The sequence below is a fragment of the Anabrus simplex genome, chromosome 8 (assembly GCF_040414725.1).
Source record: "Anabrus simplex isolate iqAnaSimp1 chromosome 8, ASM4041472v1, whole genome shotgun sequence".
Classification (NCBI taxonomy): Eukaryota; Metazoa; Arthropoda; class Insecta; order Orthoptera; family Tettigoniidae; genus Anabrus; species Anabrus simplex.
The window spans coordinates 103,441,458-103,460,606 of NC_090272.1; the positions used below are offsets into that span (position 1 = coordinate 103,441,458).

The 19,149-nt window shown below is 37.9% G+C and overlaps 1 protein-coding gene across 4 annotated transcripts in view; it reads left to right on the top strand.

Moving 5' to 3' along the window:
• The window catches only part of LOC136878858 (uncharacterized), a 317,293-nt gene that overhangs the window by 81,148 nt on the left and 216,996 nt on the right, over nt 1-19,149 (top strand). For all 4 annotated transcript variants that reach the window (XM_067152397.2, XM_067152398.2, XM_068229039.1 and 1 more), the window contains exon 6: nt 13,992-14,135. In XM_067152397.2, the coding sequence (XP_067008498.2) occupies nt 13,992-14,135 (144 nt within the window). The remainder of the gene's footprint in view (nt 1-13,991; nt 14,136-19,149) is intronic.

A 19,149-nucleotide genomic window follows, 5' to 3' on the forward strand; every position in this document is an offset into this window, starting at 1 on the left:
GTGTTTTTTCCCCTTCAAAGCAAGGATTACCTTTCAGTGGTCATCGAGAATCTTAAGAATCTGATAACAAGGTAATTACAGGGAGTTACTAGTATTAATTGCTAAGAAAGATGACATTTTGGCACCACTTAGAACCATCTACAGTTTTCTCAGGACTTTCGTCTGACATTCAAAATGATGTTATTGAAGGCATAGCTTTTATGACCAACAAAATTAAAGATGAGGTTAAGAAAGTAAACTGTATTTCCATAATTTTGTATAAAAGTACAGACGTTTCTAATAGAGCACAGCTCTCAACTGTATTTAGACATTTTAGTCCCCAAGGCGAAATTCAAAAGAAATTGTTGAGATTCAGTGATGTAAGCGGTGACCGTTCTGCTCTTTCTCTCTCTAAACATCTCCTTGGAGTGTTACAAGAATTTCAGTGTGGTGAAAAGTTAGTTGCAGAGACATTTGATGGCGCAGCAGTGTTCGCAGGACAACACATTGGGTTGCAGAAGCTAGTCATGGATAAATGTGATCAGTGTATTTTTATTCACTGCTGTGGTCATAGGCTCAACTAGGTATTACAGCAATCTGTTAACCACATCAAAAAATGGAAAGTATTTTTTCAGACCTTGTCCAGGTTAGCAGGGGTTTCTTTCATGATCCCTGTAATGGGCCGCTGCCCCTGATAAAGTAATACAAAGATGATTACCATAGATATATGCCGGAGGCTGGTTGAAGTTGTGTCCTCTATGTATACAGATCTCCTTGAATTCTTCAGAGAAATAGAAGATAACGCTGATAAATGGGATGGTGGGGCGAAATTTCAGGCTAAATGTTACTATGTTACCGAGCAAGAATTTGATTTCTATTTCCTGTTAAATTTATTTGCTGAAGTGCTTCCTTGATGTGATGTTCTGTATCAGATACTTAAAAGAAAAATGTGTGATATTGCCTTCTGCTCCAAAGAGATCCAGCAGTTTAAAGCGTTTTTGTAGACGACCAAAAAAATTTTGAAACTATGTGGTTGAAGTTACAAGACCATGAAGGGAGGTGATATTACCCTCACAAGTGCCAGAGAATTGATTTTATAGGAACTAAGACAAAAATCATACCTCTGGTTGTATTTGGAAATAATTAACATTATGTCCATGCAACTATCAGACAGATTTTCTGATATTAACAACCTGAATTTCCGTATTAACCAGTTTAACAATTTTGCGAAGAAGTTCCTGAACAATACCTATCAGTCGTTAGTGAAGACCTATGGACGAAATTTCGACTGCATAAAACTTAAAAGTGAGCTTTCTGTCCTATACACGAAATCATACCTTGTGAAAAATAGTGCATGTGACCTCTACCAAAATTTGCGCATCAGTGGTATTAATAAAGCATATCCAGAAACAACGAAATTGATTGACCTCATTCTCACCATCCCAGCAACTAGCACTTCCGTTGAAAGAAGCTTCTCAGCCTTAAAAAGGATACATACCTTTCAAAGAAATGCACAAATACAGGACAGGCCCTCTGCACTTTCTTTGATTGCGATTTAGGAGAAATTTCCGAGTAACTTAATGAAAAAGCCTAATTTCTACGATACTGTGATAGACATTTTAGATGCCACAACATGCCGAGTATCGACCTGAAATATAAATGTAAATATTGAGGTAAGCCTTAAACATCTGTTAGAAATATATTTTGACCCTTATGATTATGAGTGCATGAGTAGCCTGACATATGTTTTGCATGATGTGAACCATTTTTAATTAGTGCAAGATCAAGACTGCTAGTTTCTGTGATGTTGATGCTCAATATATTATGTGCGTTTCATCATTTTCAAGTTATGGTATTTTATACAAAAGCAATATAAATTATCAAGACTACCACTGTTATGAAATGGCATCTGTACTGTTAATAAAAAAGATGCGGTGTGAGCGACAATATACTCTCAAGGAGGAGTCTGGTAACACTTTACAAAACGTCACACATCGCCCACTGGTGTCCTGTGTCTCAAAATGATCATCTCTTTTGCCATTACCTTTCGTTTTTGCATACCATTCCAATTACATGAACATGTTAGCTTTAGGAAAGCATAATTTGTAATTATATTAGACATGTTTGCAAATTAATAACTGGTTCGATAGAAGACAGTTTGGGTTTAGTAAAGTCATTTCACTGAAGGTCAGCTTGAAAATTCCAGCAAGATATAGCAGATATCGCAGATTTGGGAGGTTAAATTGACTGTGTCGCATTTGTCAGGGTAGATCATGGGAGACTACCTGCAAAAGTGAGTGCAATTGGACTAGACAAAAGAGTGACTGAATTGGTGGCTATATTTCTAGATAATAGAACTCAGTTTCAGCCATCTTGTTTTACCTACAGTTTAGTCCATAAATAACATTACGTAGAGAGACACTCGATGTATTTGGTATCTTTATCCTAAGTGTCATCCATCTTGTTATATTTACCATTACTGCCATGGAAATCATAAAGAAGACGGGCACAATGGTTGTAATGGTTTTGTATTACTTTCATCTGCATTCATCTGTATCGTATTATTTAGCACCTTCTTTCTATATACTACTACAATATTACCTGTGCTAATCTCAACGACAATGAAGGCAGAGATAATGATCATTGGTATGGCGGAACTGGCGGAAGAGGCAGCCCTTCCCAACTAAGCTTTTGATTATGTCCCTCTGGCCCAGACGTTAGCCCCTGGCAAGGATAGGATATACAGGACTCCCTAGCCACAGTGAAGACAATCTGTCTAGGAGTGACAGCCCAGAATAATAAGCCTCTCAAGCTAACAACCCATGAAGAATTATCTTCAAATGAGCCTAGATGAAAATTTTGCTAAATGCACTACCCCAGGTGGTAACCAATCCACCACTGCCCATGGCGACATTAGCTGACCTTCGGATTCTGGGGAATCCGCACCAAAAAGTTTTTTTATTTACCTTTTTTTTTTTTTTTGCTAGTGGCCTTACGTCGTACCGGCACAGGCAGGTCTTATAGCAACGATGCGATAGGAAAGGGCTAGGAGTGGGAAGGAAGTGGCCGTCACCCTAATTAAGGTACAGCCCCAGCATTTGCCTGGTGTGAAAATGGTAAACCACGGAAAACCATCTTCAGGGATGCCAACAGTGGGATTCGAACCTACTATCTCCCATATGCAAGCTCACAGCTGCACGCCCCTAACCGTATGGCCAACTCGCCCGGTCCAACATGCTTTAAGGATGAGTCCGAGCGCTCTGAAATCCTTGGACATAAACTCAGATCAAGACAGCAAAGTTTCTTTGCAACATGTAATGCTAATTCACTGCTCACAGTGGGTAAATTGAAACATCACTGACATAGCATAACATACCCTGACAGCAGTACAGGAAACCATATTCACTGATGAATGTGCCTTGGCACAAGGGTACAGAATTCTCAAAGGAGTAATGAAGAACATACCTCACTTAGGTACAGCATTTATCATCAGTCACAAGATACTGGATTCTCTTATTGATTTTTACCTCCCCAAGCAGTCGTGTATCCATCCTCTCTCTCAAATGCGCTAACAAGGGCTACACTTAAGTCAACGCACACGCCCCAATCAACCAAGACAACAAGCACAATCCCGACAGAACTGATAAATTCCGGGAAGACCTAGAAGATATTCTCTCTAAAAATTCCAGAGATACATACCATCATGCGGCTTGGCAATTTCTATGCCCAATTGGGAAGAGAGAAAAAATACAGAAATATAGCGGGCAACTTTCTGGCACATAAACAAACTAATCTTCACTTCAGAGTCTCACAGGGTAAATTGGCTTTTAATGACAAGGATAATTGCCGCCTTTTAGCCCAGTACTTTAAGAACGTATTCAATTGTGATCCATCTAGTAAAGATTTTGATTACAAACAAACCACACCAAGCCCGGATTTGCTGCCTTCTACACAGGAAGAAGTTTCTGAAATCATTCAACTTCTTAAGAATAGTAAGGCAGCTGGAGAGGACTCCATTGTTGATGAACTCTGGAAATGTGCTGAAAGCAATGCCGTGAGCAAGCTCAATGACATCATACAGAACATCTGGGAAACAGAGAAATTGCCACATGATTGGACCTCAGCTCTGATTCATCCCCTCCGTAAGAAAGGAGACTTTTGACCTAAACAACTACCATGCGATTTCTCTTGTCCTGGTAATATACAGGGTTTTTTTTTTTGTTTTTTTTTTTTACCAAGGTGTTACTAATACGGGCATGAAGCCACCTGGACAGTCAACTCAGAGACCCAGTTTTCACCGGAAGATCAAATCCCTGTTTCGACCATTCAAAGAAAAACCACATCTTGAAACACCAGGCGTGTATGAAGTTCCATGTGGTTGTGGTTGCTCATATATTGGCATGGCAGCACCAGGGTGAAAGAACACATTAGGTCGGTAAAGAATGTCACTCTTTCATCCTCAATGGAGAATGCCATAAGCCAGTCTGCCATAGCAGAACATTTCTACAGTACAGATCATGAAATCCTCTTTGACCAGGCGAAGGTCACAAGTAACTAATCTCATTTTGTTCCGTATTGAAGATACAATAAGTAAAGTTCTTTCTTGAATAAAATTACTGTGTCCACCTATTCAATACAATTTTATTTTGTAGTGATTACATTCTACATGAAATATAAATGCTAGTTAGGGACATGTTTTCCCCTAGTTTCGGGCATCTTCACCCTAATACTAATCTTATGTAGAATGTAATCACTAAAAAATATAATTGTATTGAATAGGTGGACACAGTAATTTTATTCAAGAAAGAATTTTACTTACAGGCGAAGGTCATCATGCCTGTAAAAGACTTCTATGCTTAACTGGTAAGGGAAGCCATAGAGATAGAGCTGCGCCCAAATAGCATCAACAGGGAAGACGGCTTCAAGTTATCAAATGCATGGAGACCTGTACTGCAGAAATACATGCATAACACCACCATGGAACAGTGGGACGCACTTATGAAACTGTTGACAGAGGGCAGTGAATCATAGCACGACAATCTTTGAGTCCAATTAGTGGGGTAGGCCGTGGATAGTTCGGAGGCAGAACTTAACATGCCCTGATGAAGGCCAATGCAATTTGGCTGAAAGCTCGGCTTCATTAAATAAATATATAGTGGCTTTAATCCAGTATTCATTTATTTCTTTACGTTAATACAATGAGCCACGAAAATCTGCGTTCATTATTAAGTTTAAGTGGTGTTCTTAAAAGTAGGAAAAATCACAATATGAAGGCAAAGTTGGAATTCAAGAGGACAAATTGGGTCAAATATTCGTTTATAGGAAGATGAGTTAGGGATGGGAATAATTTACCAAGGGAGATGTTCAATAAATTTCAAAATTCTTTGCAAATATTTAAGAAAAGACCAGGTAAAAAAAAAAAAAAAAGAAACAGGTAGGGAATCTGCCACCTGGGTGACTGCCCTAACAGCTGATAAATGTTGATTGATTGATTGATTGATTGATTGATTGATTGATTGATTGATTGATTGATTGATTGATTGATTGATTGATTGATTGATTGATTGGTTGGTTGGTTGATTGATTGATTGACACTGATTTCTTTGTTTCATGGTATTATTGAGCTATGGTATCCTAGCTGACCTCAGAAGATCAGATATACTCCTGGTCTGAAGGCTGTCTTCCTACATTATGCAATGCTATTACTGCAACATGACTCATTTAAACCCCCCTCTCACTCACCCGTCCTACCTGAACAACAACAACAACAAAAATTAGGATACAAGACAGTATTCAGAACAAAGAGCAATTATTGACAGAAATAAATCCGAAAATAGCAACCAGCTTGTAGACATGAATAATTTACCTTGTGTTTACAAACTCAAATGCAGGGGATGTCTGAAATGTTTACATTGGATAAACCAGAAGAGATTTCAAAATTTAGTATACAGGATATGGATATGCCGACTTCTCTCTCTAAGTTAGATGCCTTTAACACACTAGGACCATTGGACATCTATACACACGCAGTACATCTCAAAGCAGCAGCATTCTTATTATTCCATTACAACATCTGAATTCCTGCTTTGATCCATTGTACTTAATCTTGCCATTACCGAGTGAGTTGGCTGTGCAGTTAGGGTTGCACAGATGTGAGCTTGCATTTGAGAGATAGTGGGTTCGAATCTCACCGTCGGCAATCCTGAAGATGGTTTTCCCATAGTTTCCCCATTTTCACATCAAGCAAATGCTGGGGCTGTACCTTCCCAGTCCTAGCCCTTTCCCATCCTTTGGTGTGTTAATACAATGTTAAACAAGTAACAAAAAGAAAAATCTTGTCATCTCCCTTATTTCCTTATCTAGTTTCCTCCCTTCCAGTTTATTTGACATTTCTAAAATGTAAATGTATGTTCTCATCCTGAGTTGGTGTAACTCTTTTCAGGCATACCCACAGTGCAGGTGAGCTACATGTACCATTTTAACCACATACCAGCCCCCCCCCCCCCCTCCTCCTCCTCCATGGTTAGACCCGTAACACTTAACGGCACAGAATGCTGGCCTGCTATCACGAAACATAAGCTTCTTGTGGATTAGACTCATCAGAATTTGGAAAATCAGGGAAAGCACTGGAAAAAAGTTTGGATGAAAATACAGTTGAACCTGCTTTATACGTAACTCTGTTCTACGTAATTCGTATTTGTACGTAATTTCCTTTAGGACCCGGCAAAATGTAATTTAAAAGCGTGTTAATTAAACTTTACTTATATGTAATCCGTTTATTCGTAATTCGCTGTTGTACGTATTAAGTGCCAGTGAAATATAAATGAGTTTTGCGTAATTGTAATGAGAATGTGCTTTTTTAAAAAAGAAACTACTGTATTTACGAAGTTTCCTCTTTGTCGGCATTGGCGGAAGTAGAGCGATAGGGTTTCGGTGATGAAACATAACACTGAGTTTCGCCGAGTGACATTGTTGACCCTTACTTACTTGCGACTTAACAAAGGCGAGTCCCCTTTGCTCATCCTCTACCTTCGTCACTTTTGACACGCTGCCAAAGATTAAGATACATTGTAAGCAAAATGGGCGGTTTCGGTGCAGAAACAAAAGAAAATACAGTAAATTTGTTTGAATATGAGAATTTCTTTTGTGGGAACAACGGAGAAGTAAAATGTCCACGATGCCGGTACCTGGTGTTTACTGGTGAACAGTAGTTTTGTTATTCAGTTGTTTTTGATTACCTATGGAGAACAGAAAAAGTAAAAGTTAAACGAGAAGTGAACGCTAATCCACACAAAACAAAAAAGGAAATCGCTTCAGACTTAGGGATTGCTTATACCACGCTATGTACAGTCCTCAGTAAAAGAAACGCCATTTTGGAGGAGTTCTTAAATCTGGGTTCAAAACAGCAAAGTGCAGCCGTCAGCAAGAAGGATGGTACGTAGATTTGGAGAAAGCACTTTTCTCATGGTTCCAGCAAAAGCGGGCTGCAGCTCTATGGAGACATGCTGAAGGCAAAGGCGATAGATTTAGCTAAAATGATGAGTATCACTCCTGCTTTCAAGGCTTAATCAAGATGGTTGCAAGGATTTAAAGATCGTCATGGAATCACAGGCAGAACAATTTGCGGTGTCTCAAAATCTGCAAACGACGTCACGGTACAACACTGGAAAGAAGAGGTTCTGCTGGGTATCGTAAGCGATTATCAGCCTCCAAACATCTAAAACTGTGATGAGACCGGCCTATTCTTTAATCTCCTTCCTAATAAAACATTAGTTGAAAAAGGTGACTCATGCCATGGAGGGAAGAAAAGTAAAATTCGTGTAATAGTACTTCTCGCCACCAATGCAGATGGATCTGACAAACTTCCTCCACTTGTGGTAGGAAAATCGAAGAATCCAGGTGTTTTAAGGGTGTGAAAACAAAACCTAAAGAACATTAATCCAATGGAACAGTGGTTGAAAAAACTGGACATTAAAATGAAAGAGAAACAGAAGAAGATCCTTCTTCTTATGGATCGATGTGCAGCACATCCACCTCAAATCGTTCAGGAGAATGTCAGAATGGAATTTTTCCCTCCTAACTGTACCAATGTTCTACAACCGCTTGATTTGGGCATCATTGCAAATTTCAAAGTGCATTATAGAAAAATGCTGGTTCAACATTTAATAACACTGAGTGATGTAGGAAATGAACCTCTCTCCATTAATTTGCTACAAGCCATGGACTTTATTTCAGCTGCCTGGAAGCAGGTGTCGTCCTCCACAATCAGCAACTGTTTCCACAAAGCTGGTGTCTTACCAGAAGAGGTTGCCTCTAATGATGGTTATGGGGACGAAGTTTTTCTGGCAATGAGCTAACGCTACCGGAAGGTGTAGAATTCGATCCTTTTGTGCATTTCGATGACAATCTGGCTGTATGTGGTGAACTACCGGATGAAGAGATTATTGCTGATGTATGCCAACAACGCGGAGGTGATGGACCAACTACAAGCGATAGTGACATTGGAGATGGAGATAACGACTTCAATCTTGACACCTGAATTGAATGAAGTGTTAAGTGCAATTGAAGTGTGTAGGCGTTACATCAGTGCGCAAAGTTGTAGTGAAAATGCCTTGAATTCATTACCAAATTGCTAAAGGAGATTTATACTCTTAATGCAAGAAAAGTGAAACAAGCCAAACTATCTGATTTCTTTAAGGCTGGGCCAAGTTCAAAATAATACTTTCTGTCATAATGTATTTATTATTTGCAGTTTTTTCTGGCAATGAGCTAACGCTACCGGAAGGTGTAGAATTCGATACTTTTGTGCATTTCGATGACAATCTGGCTGTATGTGGTGAACTACCGGATGAAGAGATTATTGCTGATGTATGCCAACAACGCGGAGGTGATGGACCAGCTACAAGCGATAGTGACATTGGAGATGGAGATAACGACTTCAATCTTGACACCTGAATTGAATGAAGTGTTAAGTGCAATTGAAGTGTGTAGGCGTTACATCAGTGCGCAAAGTTGTAGTGAAAATGCCTTGAATTCTTTACCAAATTGCTAAAGGAGATTTATACTCTTAATGCAAGAAAAGTGAAACAAGCCAAACTATCTGATTTCTTTAAGGCTGGGCCAAGTTCAAAATAATACTTTCTGTCATAATGTATTTATTATTTGCAAGTATTTACACATATAGGTATATTCCATTTGTTTTTCACTAAATATGTGATGTATTACGTAAGTCTGATTTCTAAGTAATTCTGAGTTACAAGTAGTTTTTTCTCTTCCCCTTGATACACGTATAAGTCAGGTTCAACTGTAGTTTGCAGCTCAATATGAGAAAACAGAATATTTACAATATGGCCCACATCATGGATGCAGATGTTGGATAATGAGTGGGAGTGGTGCCAAGAAGCTTGCCTCATATGGCATGGACATGTTACAAAGTGTGTTGAGCGTTTGATCGCAGAGATAGCTTTCCAGTATAACCCAGTGGTCATCTGAAGAAATTATGACTTATTTGCATCAGAGAAATAGGAGTTGCCCCTAGCATTGAATAAAAGGGTTTGGATGAAAATGGCTTGGTGCTCAACATGAGAAAACAGAATAATTTTGGCTTGCACATAGACGGTACCATCCAAATTGATGGCCAAGATCTCACCAAAACTACTTGTTTTAAATACCTTGGCTCCCTTGTTGCCTCAGATGATGAAACTTCCAGATGCCTGAACCCAGATTACTGTCGTTCAGCACTTGGCACTGTCCTGCAAGACATTGTTTGAACACCAAATAAAGGTCTCGACAAGAAATAACATTCTTCGTAAATTGACAGGGTAAACTGGGGTACCCACCTGCCTGAAACCAACACTTGTCTACAAACTCTACTCTCTTCCTGAAATGCATTATGAGGTCAAGGTACAAACTGAACAAAGAAAGTCAGTCACACTTCATGATCATCATCTGTTTGGTAGCAACTTCAGAGAAGAATCAGATATCATCATCATCATCATCATCATCATCATCTCTTTGGTCACCAGCGTTCAAGGGAATAACTTAGATCAAGTAAAAATTTTGTACAGACCACAGTGGTGCTGTCTGCAAGATCTGAGGTAGCCAGGATATGGTTATGGCATTCCACCGTACCACCTTTGTCAGAGTGGATAACGGCCAAAGAATGTCTATCTGCAGGGCATGATACAGACTGGGAAATCTGGAAGTCCCTCAACAGACTTTGATGTGGTATTTGGGGATGCAAAGTTAATATACATAAATGGGGACACCTGGAAGGAACAGAACTCTGCGAATGTAGGTAGATTTAAAAAAATTCATCACTTTTACAAATGTGAAATGTCTTCATTCACCTTTACAGCACAAGAATTGTTGGAGGGTCACCACAGTGCTATTGCAGTGGCCCATGGGTGAAGATTATTTGACCATAGATATTTGTATATCTGAAACTGTATTTGATAATCTACTTGTTTTATACACAGTGAAACCTCATTAGTGCATTCCTCATTAACATGGTTTCCCGCTTAACACATCATAAATTTGCGATTCTCATCTTATTAAACCAATAATAAAATACTTCACTTATCACGTCACAAATTTTCGCTATTACCGCTTAGTTACAAGTTCCTTCTCAATTAAGCAGCAGCCTAAAACTATGAAACAGCTTATTATTGTACTCTTGTCAATTCCTTGACGTTACACGAGACCCAAAGTCAAGACGCTAACAGTTTCATTCACAACGTTCTTGACCAGTCCACCTACAACAATCGGTTTTTAAATCTCCACTTGTGCATGACAACACATTTAAATATTAGTTATGTCAAGAACATGAAAATGAAAATCGTGGGTCAAATAAGCCCCAGTTTTAATATCACCCCTTCTCAAGACGTATGAAAAAGATCCGTCTCAATTTATTTTTATTTTTGAACATTTTAAGTTAACCAGAATAGAACTGCCAAGTTAAAACACATTTAAATTTATATTTTTCAATCTTGACCAACCTACAAGCAACAATCAGTTCAAATCTCCACTTATTGTTGACGACACATCCTGTCACCAGACACGGTACGTCAAGAACTTAATATGATATAGGGGTCACATAAACCCCGATATGTAACCCTCTTTACCAAAAAGAAGATCCATTTTAGTTTTGGACATTTTTCATATAAGATAGATTAGGAACAAAAAACTTAACTGATTAACTTATGTTACCCATCTTAAGAGTTCATTAATGTTTATATATATTGTATATAGTGTATATATTGGTATGTTTATATTGGTTAAAAAGGTCCCAAACCTTGACCTAAAGGTTGTTTACAGGCTGAAGATGCCCAAAATAATGGGTGAAACATGTACCTGACCTAAATAAGTCTACATAAAATCATGTAGATAATAACCACATTAAACGTGGAAAGTATTGAATAGGTGGTTTTTTATTAGCTTATCCTTGATATCTATGCCTAATTACCGCTTAGTACGATCACATTTTTCCTAGCCCTGAAAATGTTATTTGTCATCCCTTGTAATAGAAATGTTTTTTCCAACGCGGGTAAGAGCAGTCGCCACAGTTGCGTGATTACGGAAAAAGGCCTTAAATTCCTGAACTTCACAGGATAAGTTGCACCTTCGAGGAGCAAGCCGTTAGCCTCAGGAATGTTCAGTTTTGCTTGCCCATTAGCAGTGTGATCACTGAATAACATAGTGAGCTTGTTTGTGTTGAATTTCACATTCCATTCAGAAGTTATATATTTATTTTGTGTTGAGCGGTACAATGAAGTGTAGTGAATATTTGTTGCATGTTACATTAGCCTATATCTGGATTAGAAACATATAACTAAATATACATATTGCGTCAAATTTTCGCTATTACCACTTAGTGCGAGTACGATCACATTATTCCTAGCACTGAAAATGTTAATTTGTCATCCCTTGTGAAAGAAACATGATATCCAACTCAGGTAAGAGCCATCACCACAGTTGTGTGATTACGGGGGAAGGCCTTGAATTCCTGAACTTCACAGGAAAGTTCACCTTCAGGGAGCAAGCCGTTAGGCTCAGGAATGTTCACTTTTGCTTGCCGGTTAGCAGCAAGATTGCTGAATAATACAGTGAGCCTGTTTGTGCTTGTTTTCCGCTTTCCATTCAGAAGTTAGAAAATTATTTTTTGGTGAGTGGTACAGTGAAGTGTAGCAAATATTTGTCGCATGATACAGTAGCCTATATCTGGATTAGGAACATAATCATGTAAAATCGACTAATGTGCTGCATATTTGTCTTGTGATAGCCTAGTTATGGATACGGAAAAAGTCATGAAATTCCTTACTAATGAAGACAAAATTAAAATCTGTCAGAAAGTGGACTGGCGTCTGCATCTTAAAGTGCGCATAGGTCGCGATTGTTGAACTCACTCCTTCAAGTTGGTCGAAGTTTATTCAAAATAGCAGCCAAAGTCATTCCTCGTGATCGCACATTGTTGAGTGTAACCCCCAATTCATTGCCTAAGAGTATGACCAGAAAATAATGTTTAATAACCCATTGCTTCAAAATAAAAGGCTTCTACTAACATTTGTTTTAGAAAGAGTGTGATCTGCAATAATACTTCTAAATCTGATTGGCTAATTTCAGCAGCTGATAAAATGACGGCGACATGAGATATCGAATTATTTCTTTCAAATTACTTACGACCAACACTCGAACGCACACATACCCGGTTCATGTTATTTCCGACCATCCTGTATATGATACGTGCTTGTGAACCAAATAAAAAATAATAATGGTGAAACAATATCCAAAAGGGGTGTATTAAGGGTGAGAAAGTGGGTGCTATGAGAGGTAGTTTATGGTACTTCCAATTCCTTAAGGTAATTCATACATCAAAGGAGTTGTGGGTGTAAAAGGAGGAGACATGAACATATATAATTTTGTATGTATTTGTTGGAAGTTTTCATGGTATGGAAGCAGATGGGAAGTATATTGCATTTTAGTTGGTGGACTGATAAATAAGTTAAAAAGTATATTGGCCATTGCTGTCTGAACTTACACTAGATATTTTTCAAGGCTGGAGAACAAAGTCAAATACAGTTATGATGGAACAATTCCTTTTTATCATACTTTCTCAGCTTACTCAATCAAGTATACCAATCTTGAACTGAATCCTGCATTGCTTCCTCTTAATTGTACCAGGTTCCATCTTTCCTGTCTAACTTTTGTCAGGCACTTCATTATCTTATGATCTCAGTGCTGTAGGTTTCTTAACTCTTTCTTGATGATGAAGTCTTTCAAGTTCCACCCATTGGCAGCACTTGCACTGCATCTGACCATGGGGGACTTGTTTATCTCACTTTTGAGGTTAAATAGAATTCCTTTTACTGTAGTTTCATTACCAGGACAAAGATGACAGTCAAAGGGTGATGTAAAGTGTGCAGCATAAGGAAGATTGTGTCCAGGCCTTATTCAGATTGTGAAATGTGTAATGGAAAAAAAAACTCACATAAGCTAACATGGAAGTGCACACACTTGGATGGGTACTTAAATTCCATCCACTGATATTTTTCTCCTGTGATGGTGGCAAACTAAGGAAATAATCTGACCATCTAATTTCCTTAGTTATACTCCATAATAACTATATACCTAGTTACTTGAGTGCTATGTACAGTACTATATCTGTTGTGATTTTGATGTGCAACTTTGTGAAAGATAACTTTGTTGTCAGCAAGACAGTTTAATGCTCAGCAAGAGTCATGAGTCCTATAACTTTTTTATTATTTATTTGTACATTCAATAAAATACCTAAAAATTTATTTTATTGTTATCATCAACAAAGGGTTAAATCTCAAGTCTTTGATTTCTAATATGACTCCACACTGCCTTTCTCTTAAGTTATTTATCGCTGCAAGATTGGGAGCCTTTTCCATTCTTTTCCTCTGGAGGCTGTGACCTTGAAGTTTTTAAATGTAAGTGAAATTATCACCCAAGCAGCTGACTAATATTATATGAGGTAATTGTTTGATTTTTAGAAGTCTCGTGGAACATCAAAAACTGACCTAAATGCACTTCGTAAGCCTCAGCGTTCTGCAAGAAAGAAATCGATAGGAACTGTTGCATGCTGTATAGATAACGTGGAAACTATGATGGATTATATACCAGCTGAAGATAGTGAGGTAAGTGTATTGTATTCAGTTTGATATTCTTTATTTTAGTTGTATTTTTCTTGATGAATGTAGTATTTTTACATCAGTTTTTTGACACAGGGCAGAGCAGAATATAATTTCCATTGAAGTCTTTCTCATATATATATACAGTATGTAACAGTACAAAACCTCCTAACAAGGGAAGTGTCACATTCTTCATGCTGAAACCTACCTTGACAGTAGAGTTTAATAATAATAGTAGTACAACTCCTTGGCTGAATGGCCAGCATTGAGGCCTTCAGTTGAGAGGGTCCTGGATTTGATTCCTGGCACGATCAGGGATTTTACTCACGTCTGATTAATTCTTCTGGCTCGGGAACTGAGTGTTTGTGTTTGTCTCAACACACTCCTTTTCATATTCAGACATCACACCACACTATGAACCACCACAGAAACACGCGATAGTGATTACATCTCTCCACATAGAGTTGGCATCAGGAAGGGCACCCAGCCAAATCGACATGAGCAACACAGTTCACACCCATGACCCCACAGGCATGGGAAAAGCTGTAGAATAGTTTGTTTATTTTACATTTTAAGGCTTACATTGGACCACTGTAATCAATTACTTTTTGCTTTTCTATCAGCCCAATATTTCTTTATTGTGAGAGATGCTGCTTTCCTCTCTTCAATTAAAAACGCCCTTCAATTAGACCTTTTATTAATCTTGGTCTTGTGTGTGTCTTGAAATATCGTAATTTTGTCTGTTTTGTTCTTAAGATAATCTATTGTTATTTGGAGTCCTTTAATATCCTTCTTAATTTCCATAATCCATTTAATCTTGACATCAAATACTTTGGGATGAAACATTTCCATTAGTTTCCAAGATCAGCTTATACAAAATATATCTGATACCTACTGTATATTGATGTAAGCAGCAACACTTACTGGATCAATAAATCATCTTCAGGCAACAGAAATGAATTTCCTCCATTATTGTCTAGAAAAAACAAAAATGGATAAAATAAGGAATGTGGATATCCAACAGCAGCTTGGATTGGAAAGAAGTTTGCTGGAGACCCTAAAAGTAAAGAGACGAAGAGGAAGATCTCCTGATGTTTGGGAGAAGCAGATTTTCAAGGACCTTGAAATTGGCATCGCATATATGAGTAACATCTATGGATAGACAGGACAAACCGGAGGAGGCTCATACACAACCGCATCCGGCTTGTTGGAGCGAAGAAATGATGATGATGATCATCATTTAATCTTGGTCTTGCGATTCCATCATTTTTCAATATTTCTTCTGCTACGGTAATTCTGGTGTCAGGTGTTCTGATAAGATGTCCACAGAATGATGTATGTTTTTTCCTAATCATGCTCACTACCGGTTCAGTTTCCTTATAAACTGTTTTATTTGATGCTATTCTCCATTGTCCATTAACTTGATATTGTTTATTTATCCATGTTGTAATTCTTCGTCTTTCTGTCTTAAGCATTTTGTCTAGTTCAGCTATATTAATAGTTTTAAAAATCGTTTCACTAGAACAAGAAGAACAACAACAACAACAATAATAATAATAATAATAATAATAATAATACAGGACAGACATCTATAAAAGGACTGAACATAGAAATGATGACACACTCAGGTTTATAGGTCTGTAAGTTTAGGATGGTACGAGTGCCATATTTCTGTTTTTTGGGTTTTCACATTGCCAGAATGTACATTTGCTCTGTGTTAGAGTATATTCATGGTACCTGTCATGTCAGGTAACTGAAAGGGGACTCCAGTGGCTATAAACTTGGGAGCATGAGTTGACAACCTAGGACCCCTAGCTGAGACTGACATTGATTTCATTTTCATATATCCTATCCAACCTGCCTTGGTCAAGTCTTGTTCTCTTTTGACCCTGATGGTACTAGGTTTGTGAGGCCTAGGGAGTACTTATTTTTTACACCCCTTGTAGCCCTTCCCTAACTTTTTACCATACTTTCATTCTTCAAAGAATTGGACCTCTTCCATTTTTTCCTTTGATTAGTGTTAAGAGAGGATCTTTGTCCAGTTAAAACAATCTATATACTGTATATATCTAAAATCCCTATTCTGTCTGTCATTCACAGCAATAATACAAAAACAAGAATGTTTCAATAGCTGAATTTGGTACCAAATCCCTATTTACAATAAATTTATAACAATAAGATTGTTGGTTAAAAGGATAATGTCTAGGTAGAGGATGTGACTAATACTAAAGAAGTATTAAAATTTACCTATGATAACAACAACATTTACAATAACATACAAAAGTTGAAAACTAGAAAAGCAGCTGGAATTGATAAGATTTTGGGGGATATACTAAAGACAATGAGTTGGGACAGAGTACCATATCTGAAGTACTTATTTGATCAGATAGTCACTTCAACTTTTTGGGTGGGTTTTCTTAGGTATAGTTACAAAAGTTGATTTTAACCAGTCTTGATGGATTTCACCAGTGATTTATATAATTTTGCTTATGTACAGTATATATGTCGAGTATTCAGCCCGAAGGCTCATTTGATCCTCAACAGCTCTGCCATCAGTCACAGCATCACTGAAGAGGGACAATAGGGAAATGGAGTGAGGTAGTTTCCTGTTGCTTTCATCGCTGAGCCAGACATTGCTGTTACATATAAGTCCGCCAAGCCAACTGAAATGATGCACCAACCGACTGTATTAGCAACAGTTTCACACCATTCATAACAGGAGATGGCTGCATAAGGAATGGCATTACTAGCATCACTCAGATCTGTCACTTTTGTATTGTCAAAGCTAAGGATGAGACTGAACAAGTCAATGAAAGTAACAAATTTCATCTATCCCATACCTGAGGACATAGACACTAGTGGTGGTGGTAATTATTGTTGTAAAAGGAAATACTACTGGGCAAGTTCGGCTCCATGTCTAAATGGTTAGCATGCTGGCCTTTGGTCACAGGGGTCCTGGGTTCGATTCCCGACAGGGTCGGGAATTTTAACCATAATTGGTTAATTTCGCTGGCACGGGGACTAGGTGTATGTGTCGTCTTCATCATCATTTCATCCTCATCACGACACGCATGTCGCCTACGGGAGTCAAATCAGAAGACCTGCATCTGGCAAGCCGAACTTGTCCTCGGACACTCCCGGCACTAAAAGCCATACGCCATTTCATTTTACTACTGGGCAACCATTCTCTATATAACACTGATCAGCGAGAAAAAAGAAGGAAGGGATCTGACACTTTGAGAAATGAAGGTATTAGTCAAAGAAAAACCAGGGTCACGAAGAGCATGAAAGTGAGACTCCTTAGCCCTCGCAATCTAATACTGTTGAGGTCGGAAAAGAACAAGAGTTGACTAAGATAGGTCAGATATGATAGATGAAAGTGAGAAGCCTAGCACAGGTAAGTGGAAGCAATGCCAGGACTCAGCTAGGGCCCCGTGGTTGCCAACCCATGCTCCCAAGTTGAGAGCCCCTGGGGCTCCTTTTAGTCGCCTCTTACGACAGGCAGGTGCTACCATGGGTGTTATTCTACCGCCCCCGCCCACAGGGGTATGTAAACACTAGGCCTTGCCTGCAAAGGCATCTAATTTTGTGATTGAATCTAAATTCTCTTCATCTATGAGCTTTAATAATTCTAGTGGAAGTCCATCAGGTTCAAAAGATTTTCTTGTTTGTGCAATTGAAATTGCATGTTGTATTTCTGACTTCAGATTTTACAATCTGAAGTGCAGTTATCAACAGTCTGTATCTCATCCCTACTGTCTCTGAAGAAGTAGTTTGTGTAGGCTGTCCGTTCTTCTGCTATTCCATGTTCTTCCACAATTGTTTTTTCAGAGTTTTCAATTAAGGTCAGATGTATTTATGATCTGTATATTTCTGATATTTCTTTCCCTTAAAAAAAAAAAAAAAAAAAACCAAAATGCATGATGACTCTTGGTTTCTTCCATTTCTCTGCACTCTGCATCCATCACTGTTTAGCTTTTTTTTTTATTTTTTTATTTATTTTTTTTATTATTATTATTTTTTTTTGCTTCTGTAACTTCCTATATTTTGCAGTATAGTTTTTTACTGACCATCTTTGTTCCATTAGATTTAAGATTTCTTTATTGTGTTATATCTCTGTTGTCATTTAGAAATAGCTTTCTTCACAATGTTTATGGTTAGTTTTTTGATACTGCTGATATTAATGTAGAAATTTGACATTTCCTGTATTCGTCTCCTTAATATTGTTACATCAGAGTTATCAATTAAGGTCACAGATATTTGTATTCTGTATATTCCTGATATTTCTTTTACTTTTTTTTTTTTTTTTTTTAATGTACACCAAAGGCATCATGACCACTGTTAACTTCTTCCATTTCACTGTACTTCTTCAACATCCATTGCTTTTTGGCTGTTTTAATTGACTTTGTTTGCTTCAAGAAATTCTGTCAAAGCTGTTTCTCCATGATATTCAGACAAACATCCAGACAGACAAAAATTGAACTGAATCCACTTTTGAATACCTAATCCGAGATAAAAACAAGGTTTGAGGCAAGCAAAATTATAACTTTATATATTATATTCTGTAGATTAAGAGTGTTGTTCAAAAGTAGAAAAATCAGATGTCTTTGATTGTCATATACAGTAGAAGCAATCATTTGTGAAATGTCACTTACAGGCCACTGAAGTGACATGCCTCATTTCTTTTATTCAAAAGACAAGGAGAGACAAAATAAGGAATGGAATATCCAGCAACAACTTGGATTCAACAGGAGTCTGTTGAAAACCTTAGAATTAAGCAGATTGCAGTCATAATGAGAAGGATGGCTCCAAATAGGATGTTAATAGCATACAGTGATTGAAAAGCCCCAGATAGAGGCCTTATGATGTTTGACAAAAATAAATTTTCAAAGTCCTTGCAAAAGTTGATGTAAATCAGAAAACAGTAGAACAGTAGTTGTGGATGGATGGGACGAACTGCTGGAAGCTTGTAAACACCCTCACCTGGCTTGCTGGAGCGGAGAATTGATGACTATGAGAA